The sequence below is a fragment of the Monodon monoceros genome, unplaced genomic scaffold, assembly GCF_005190385.1.
Source record: "Monodon monoceros isolate NGI ecotype Baffin Bay Population unplaced genomic scaffold, NGI_Narwhal_1 Super_Scaffold_21, whole genome shotgun sequence".
NCBI lineage: Eukaryota > Metazoa > Chordata > Mammalia > Artiodactyla > Monodontidae > Monodon > Monodon monoceros.
In genome coordinates this window covers 114,062,490-114,070,758 of record NW_021703778.1, presented here as the reverse complement: position 1 = coordinate 114,070,758, position 8,269 = coordinate 114,062,490, and the positions used below count along the sequence as shown (strand labels likewise).

The 8,269-nt window shown below is 44.2% G+C and overlaps 1 protein-coding gene across 1 annotated transcript; it reads left to right on the top strand.

Annotated features, from left to right (window-relative positions):
* Positions 1 to 635: 635 nt before the first annotated feature.
* CLEC14A (C-type lectin domain containing 14A) lies at positions 636 to 2,543 on the top strand. Its single transcript, XM_029236298.1, has one exon. The coding sequence runs from the start codon at positions 656 to 658 to the stop codon at positions 2,126 to 2,128; it is 1,473 nt and encodes a 490-aa protein (XP_029092131.1). The 5' UTR covers positions 636 to 655; the 3' UTR covers positions 2,129 to 2,543.
* The last annotated feature ends 5,726 nt before the right edge of the window (positions 2,544 to 8,269 follow it).

The window sequence follows — 8,269 nt, the reverse complement described above, 5'->3', positions numbered from 1 at the left end:
CAGAGGAGCAGAGCCAGGAAGAAACTGGTGGTTACGTCGTGCTGCCTCTGGTGGCAAAGGGAGATGCTTCTACTTCTCACAAGGTTTTTTTCCCCCCCACAATCGCGAGACTGGCGAAGCCTGGAGCCTTCTACACATTGCTGTGAGGCCAACTCCACCACCGCTCCGGACGGAGCACAGTGGGCGCGCGTGGGCGCTCAGCAAGTTCCTCTTCTCCAGCCCTTCCTGCCAGTGTTCACCAAAGTGCTTTGGGATCTGAGGTTGTGAAACTCCCTGAGCAGGGAAAACGATACACTTCTTCCCAGTGGCGATTTTTCTTTTTCTCCTGCCCTAAACAGGGTGTTTGACCTTCTGGGCGACTGCGTTCCCTGTGCCCCGGCGCCAGCTGTGTTCCTGACCGCAGGGATGCACGGGGCCTGGCAGAGCTCCGGACACATTTCCTGTTGAGGCCTAAGGGAGGGAAGCTGTTTGCTGCCAGAACCCTGACGGGAATTCTTGGAGATTGAGGGGACGGGCGCGGGGGAGCGGGGGACGGGTGGGGGGGCGGAGAGCCAGCCGTGGGGGGGGGGGCGGTGACCGCGCTCCTGGGACAGCTCCACGCCCTCGGGCGGGTCAGATCCAAGCTGGGAGCAGCCGTGGGCGCTGGGCCTCCAAGATGAGGCAGGCGCTCGCCCTGTGCCTTCTCTGGCAGACGTTCTGGCCCCGGCCCGGCAGTGGAGAGCACCCCACCGCCGACCGCGCGGGCTGCTCGGCTTCGGGGGCCTGCTACAGCCTGCACCACGCTACCTTCAAGCGGCAGGAGGCCGAGGAGGCCTGTAGCCTGCGCGGCGGGGCGCTCAGCACGGTGCGCGGGGACGCCGAGCTCCGCGCGGTGGTCGCGCTTTTGCGGGCGGGCCCGGGGCCCGGAGGAGGCTCCAAAGACCTTCTCTTCTGGGTGGCGCTGGAGCGCAGGCGATCCAACTGCACCCTGAAGAATGAGCCGTTGCGGGGTTTCTCCTGGTTGTCCCCCGACGTCGGCGGGTCCGAAAGCGACACGCTGCAGTGGGTGGAGGAGCCCCAACGCTCCTGCACCGCTCGGAGCTGCGCGGGACTCCAGGCCACCCGGGGAATCGAGCCCGCAGGCTGGAAGGAGATGCGATGCCACCAGCGCGCCAACGGCTATCTGTGCAAGTACCAGTTCGAGGGCTTGTGCCCCGCACCGCGCCCGGGGGCCGCTTCTGACTTGAGCTACCGCGCGCCTTTCCAGCTCTACAGCGCGGCGCTGGACTTCAGTCCCCCTGGGACCGAGGTGAGTGCGCTCTGCCCCGGGCAGCTCTCCATCACGGCCACCTGCACCTCGGACGAGGTCGGCGCGCGCTGGGACGGGATACCCTCCGGGGCTGTGCTCTGTCCCTGTCCCGGAAGGTACCTCCGTGCTGGCAAATGCGTGGAGCTCCTTGACTGCCTAGACGACTTGGGAGTCTTTGCTTGCGAGTGTGCTGCGGGCTTCGTGCTAGGGAAAGACGGACGCTCTTGTGTAACCAATGGGGAAGGACAGCCGGCCCCTGGGGGGACCAAGGTGCCCACCTGGCACCCGCCAGCCACTGCAGCCAGCCCCGTGCCGAAGGGAACGTGGTCACCCAGTGTCCGGGAGAAGCCAGGAGAGATACCCCATGCCCCTGGACGAGGCAGTTCAGCAACATCTATTCCCGAGATTCCTCGGTGGGGAGCACAGGGCACAATATCTACTCTTCAAATATCCCCTCAAACAGAGGCAAAGGCCGACATCAACTCTTCTGGAAGCGTGATTCCCAAGTTTAATTCCACGTCTTCCTCTGACAATCCCCAGGCTTTCGATTCTTCCACCGTGGTCTTCATACTTGTGAGCATAGCGGTAGTAGTGTTGGTGATATTGACCGTGACAGTGCTGGGGCTTTTCAAACTCTGCTTCCACAAGAGCCCTTCCCCTCGGCCAAGAAAGGGGCCTTTGGCTTCCCCGGGCATGGAGAGTGATGCTGAGGCCACTGCTCTGAGCTCCAGTTCTACACATTGCACAGACAATGGGGTGAAGGTCGGAGATTGTGGTCTGCGGGACAGAGTAGAGGGAGCCTCGTTGACAGGGTCCTCTCTTGGCTCTGGTGACACATAGGGAAACGGGACAGTGAGCACTTGTTGTGAGCAGTTTTTCACTTTCAGTGAAAAGGGAAAAGTCTTGAGGAACTTACTTGTGGGACTGACAATTCCTAAAGAAATTCCCCTTCCCCTAAATTCCCTCTACTCCACTGAGGAGCCACATCTGAACTGGACACTCCTTCCCTGAAGATGGAGGAAGTTGAAGTGCCTAAGGGTGGTAGTGCGGGGCCTGGATCCTACGGGGGAGAGGTATTTTCTTGTGTTTATTCTGGGGAATTTGGAGAGGTGATTGAACTTTTCAGGACATTGGCAGCAAATATAGAATTTTTTTAAAATTTTATTTTTTTCCAAATGGAAAGGATGGGAGTGTATTGGTTTGAAATTCCCAGGCAAAAAATAAAGGACTGTTGATAACCCAGACTCAAATATCATTGGTTTCCTGGAGGAGTAATTATTCAGGAAGAACTGCCGAGGGGCATGTTGGGAATAGGAACAAGAGCACCTCCTGCTTTTAGGTGGAGCGGGAAAGTCCTTGGAATGAGGAGTCGATCTTTAAGAACTTTTTCCTTGGTTCTTTTATACTTTACTTTCAAAGTCATTGCTACTTGTGTGCCCTGCTATAAATCCAAACTGTAGTGTTGCCAGAGTTGCTGACTCTGGAAGCAAATTATAGTTGACCACCAATTCAAGTGTTGACTGCGTGTCCTTGCTTAAGGAAACAAATGATTTGTGTTTTCCTCTTCCAGTGTCTCTGCTGTCCAGTGTAATGACCTCCCCAACCATATAGCCCTCTCCTAAACATCAGGATGCTGATCCTTACTTCCAATTATGGCGAGGTTAATTTTCAGTTAAAACAGTAATGCTAAGTACTGATTTGAAACCTTCTGGGTACATTAAAGCAAAAGTAAGCTGGATCTCCTCCAAAGTTGCTAGGTTCTTGTGCACTGTTTAACCCATGGAAAAATGTGCATTCCAAACGACTTCCTTCCCCCCCCCCACCCTTAATAAAAATGTGTGCAGTGACCATACCTGCCCATCCTGGAATAATTACCAGTTCACAAGGTTCTACATGGGCAAAGGCATTAGGTAAACAGCTTTCCATAGGAATTAAAAGTATAAGAAATAAGTGGAAAGTACAAATATCTATCATCCCGTTATGACTTGGGGTATTAGAAAGTTATCTAAATTGAGCATTCTTCTAAAAAACAGTTAAGACATAATAATAATCACTTTCTAGTGGGACTGAGACCCCCTAGAAAATATCCCACTTCTATTAATATGCTAACACTTTAAAACTAAATGCTTGGGGGTTGATGCATGGATAGAGATAGAGAAACAAGCTGAGTAACCAGGAAGATTGGAAACAAGAAGAAGTTTACACTATTATTTTCATAAAATCATTCTGATGTTCTTGAGTATATAATGTATTATATATATATATAATATAGGGTATTGTAACATTAAAGGAATAAAGTATTAGGTGATTTGCTTCATATACTAAATATATGTCTAAATAGTTAAATTTAAATAAAATCACAAGTGAATTAGAATTAACAACATTCAAAGGAATTTTACGTAAAGTCATTTCACAAACAAAACTAAAATCAGGTAAGTAAATGGCTTACCCAGTGTCCCCAGCTTGTTAGAGTGTGTCTCAGTCCACCTCAGTTATGGTGTTAATCTTTGCTGTTTACCATATGACCTCTTCATAGAGAAGGTACCTATTTGAATAGAATATATGGTACTTTCTTTTGTAAGTTGAAAAATAGCCTATCTGTAACTGAACTGAACTGTAAATTATCTATATCTAGAATTATCTAGAAGTATTTATATCTATCTCTGTGTATGTGTGTACACATACTTTGTCTTAAGGTAGGGTGCCCTTGTATCATTGTTACAGTACAATAGAGCAGGGGTCCCCAACCCCTGGGCCATGGACTGCTACCAGTCCATGGCCTGTTAGGAACTGGGCCACACAGCAGGAGGTGAGTGGCAGGCAAGCCAGCGAAGCTTCACCTGTATTTACAGCCGCTCCCCATCGCTGGCATTACTGCCTGAGCTCCGCCTCCTGTCAGATCAGCAGCGGCATTAGATTCTCATAGGAGCTCGAACCGTACTGTGAACTGCACATGCGAGGGATCTAGGTTGCGCGCTTCTTACGAGAATCTAATGCCTGATGATCTGAGGTGGAGCTGAGGCAGTGATGCTAGCACTGGGGAGCGGCTGCAAATACAGATTATCGCTAGCAGAGAGGTTTGACTGCACAGAGACCATAATAAATCAATTGCTTGCAGACTCATATCAAAACCCTATTAGTGAGTGGCAAGTGAAAACAAGCTCAGGGCTCACACTGATTCTGCATTATGGTGAGTTGTATAGTTATTTCATTATATATTACAATGTAATAATAATAGAAATAAAGTGCACAATAAACGTAATGGGCTTGAATCATCCTGAAACCATCTCCCCACCCCTGGTCCATGGAAAAATTGTCTTCCACGAAACCAGTCACTGGTGCCAAAAAGGTTGGGGACAGCTGCACCATTAACTTATTGTGCAAGATGCCACTGGTGGCGTTACAAATCTTGGGGTCCAAATGCCCTAGTGAAGAACAAATAGGTGTCAGCTCAATTACTTAACTACTCTTCCCTGTTATTTCCCCATGTAAGTAGATCAGGAAAGAATTACAGAAAACTGTGTTTTCACATCTGACTTCCTGACAGATAGCAATTGCAGACCAGGCTCTGTATAATTTCCTTTGATTTCTGGCTGTGACGTTTTTCATAAAAGTTTGAATCCATGGCAGAATCAGGCCAGCCAACCACGATCTCTTAAGAGCTATCAGGTCAGTGTTCTTCCTCTGAATACTTCTCTACTATCGCTTCTTCATTATTTCTCCAACCTCTTTGAGGTTTATCCCTTTCTTACTTAAAACCCTTTGCCCCTGCACTCATCTCATAGCTGCCTGTTCAGTCATTTCCTTAAAAGGAAAACTTGGAACCTAAGTTACAGTCTTTCTTTCTAGCCTAAGTCCTGCTATCATCTTACACAATCTCCAGGTCCTCCTGTATGACTCTTCCAATGCCTGTGCATTGCAGTTCCTCGACTTCCTCACTTCTAATGAGCTCCACTGTATTTCAGCCTCCACCTTAGCCTTTCAGATGTTTCTGAAACTGCTCTACATCTGAAATCACAAATACAGACATTTGTGTCTGTGCACGCACTTGTTAAGAGATCTACTAAATCAGTCTTTAGAGACTGGGCTTTGAAATCTCTCTATATAGATATGTTTTAACTTCAACCAGGTAATTCTGATATTAAATAAAGTTTACAAACCATTCTATGCAATTGTATGTATATACCTCAATACAAAAGTTTAATATTCTCTTCTCTCCATTCCCACTATCTGGCAGTGTCTGGAGCATAGTGGGTGCTTAATCAATGAGCAGAAGTACAGTTTTTTTATTTCAGCAAGTCTCAAAGGGATATTGAAGTGTCCTGTTGTAGCCATGTCCTCTTGACAGTTTTGCTATAGTCTTGTTCTTCCACTTCTATGACACTTTTGCTTAAGCTCATCCAGAATAGGATGAAGAAGAACAACTGTAAAGCTATGAAAAATGGTGAGGGGAGAGGTGATAAGAGCATGTCCCTCATTTAAAAACATATTGTAGTGGGTAAGCCCCTTGTGGTGGGATAAATTCTGAGCTATTAACAGAAATTTTCTCTTTACTACCTATTTCCCTAGAGGACCCCTTCTAGGACCCCCCTTTTATTGAGTCAGTGATATTTATATCACTAAAAGAGGCTGTTAGTTTAAGAGCAAAAAGTCAAATCATTGCTTTTGAATTTCAAAATAGGTTTTTGACATTCATATCAGAGAGAAGATCTTGAAAGCCAAGGCATATTTTTCTGTTTCTGTTTTTTAATCTGTTTGTCTTCATAAAATAAAATGCAGATACAGAGAGTTACACAAAACAAACATATAGCTTGGTGAATTATTATAAGGGGAACACCCTGTAACCATCAGACCCCCAGGGTCAAGAACAGAACTCTGCCAGCCACCTCAGGAGCCTTTCCCTTTGTCCCGTCCCAATCACAGCCCCTTCCTCAATTCAAAAGTAGCCTCTATTTTGATATTTGTAGAAATCATTTTCTTATATTTGTATGGTTGTATTATGCAAGTGTGCATCCTTTGACATTGTATTTTAATCTTGCACAATTTATCTTTTTATTTTAATGTTTTTAATTTAAGATTTTCCATTCTGAAATCATTTCAGACTTACAAAATTGTTACAAAAATAGAAAAATTCCTAAATACCCTTTACCACGATTCCACAAATGTTAACATCTTACATAGCTACCATACTATTATCAAAATCAGGAAATTGCCATTGATATAATGCTATTACATATATATGTAAAACCTACATATATATGATAAATATCTTGAAAATCACTTCATATCATTAGTTCATATAGATTTTCCTTACTCCTTGTTACAGCTTCATGGTATTCCATTAGGGGGGATGTATCATGTTGTATGCACATCCTATGTATGTTAAAAATATTTTTATTGGAATATAGTTGATTTACAACACTGTGTTATTTTCAGGTGTACAGCAAAATGAATCAGTTATACATATACATATATCCATTCTTTTTAAGACTTTTCCAATATGGATTATTACAGAGTATTGAGTAGCGTTCCCTGTGCTATATAATAGGTCCTCATTAGTTATCTATTTTATATATAGTAGTGTGTATATGTCAATCCCAATCTCCTAATTTATCCCTCCCCTCCTTCCCCCTGGTAAACATAAGTTTGTTTTCTACATCTGTAACTCTATTTCTGTTAGATTATCATACTAAGTGAAGTTAAGTCAGACAGAGAAAGACAAATACCATATAATATTACTTATATGTGGAATGCTATGTATTTTTTAACTTTATATTTTGAAGTATCTTTTGATCTATAGATATGCTCCCTTTCCATCCCATTCCTTCTTATAATTTTCATATTGAATAATTTGGGGCGTTTGACCTATAAAGATTGCCACAGTCTACTGATTTCATACTCATGATGCAGTCTGACATTTTCCTCTGTCTCCTGTATTTCCTGAAAATTGGTACTTAGATTCAGAGGCTTGAACAGACTTATTTGTCATACCTTTGACAAGACTATAGGTTGCGGTATGTTTTTTTAACGAGAGCACATAATGACTGTTTTTTACTATTAGCAGCCATTGATGCTTAAAGCTTAGATACATTAATTCATTGGGATTACAAAGTGGTGCTATTTGTTTTCATGAATTACCTGGGCAATTTTATAAGGAGAGACTTCCCTTCATTTACTAGTTGGTTATCAAATTATACATTTCATATGTAAGAAAGGCAGGATAAATACTTATTTCTTATATTTATCAATTTTTAGATAATTTTCCCTATAATCCTCAAAAGATTATCAATTACATTTTTTACTATTAATATAAATTTACAGGATTAGACATATTTGATGGGTTCCAATCAATTGCAATTCATATCTTTACTGAAGCTTAAAGTATCCTATCTTTGGCCAGCGAAAGCTTCCTAAGTTGACTCCTGAGTCCTTTTGACATGATTCTAGTGTCCTTTGATGATTTCCTTGCCATCTGGTATTACAAGACTTTCAAGGCTCATTATATATCTTTCCTGCCTCAGATCTGGAATTAGCCATTTCTCCAGGGATTCCTGGTTTCTCTTAATGGATGATGATATTTCAAGACTGCAATCTGGGCTCTAAGGATTCCACTGCTATAGAATTGGTCATTGCTTCTAGGCCTTCTCAGAGGAAAGATCTAGAAAATATAATAGAATTCTACCAGCGAGAAAAAATAGGTAGAAGTGAAACAGAGGTATACAGCTAAGTGTCCCTAAGTGGACATTTGCTCACCTTCTCACTGGACATAAGCACTGGGGGTGGGGGATATGGTGATAGAAACTGGACAGATTGGGGGATAATGAGTATGAAGTGAATTGATAACTTCCTAGGGCATGGCCCAGGGAAACTGAAAACCTCTTAGAGACACCACAGTCAAACTTGGTGCAAATGTTGTAGAGCAGCAATGTGTAAGGGAGGTATCTAGGTGGGTAGACCTGAGGGATGCATTATAGAATGGTG

What these genes read in the sequence shown, in the direction of transcription:
- CLEC14A (XM_029236298.1), top strand. Translation starts at nt 656, where the DNA reads ATGAGGCAGGCGCTCGCCCTGTGCCTTCTCTGGCAGACGTTCTGGCCC.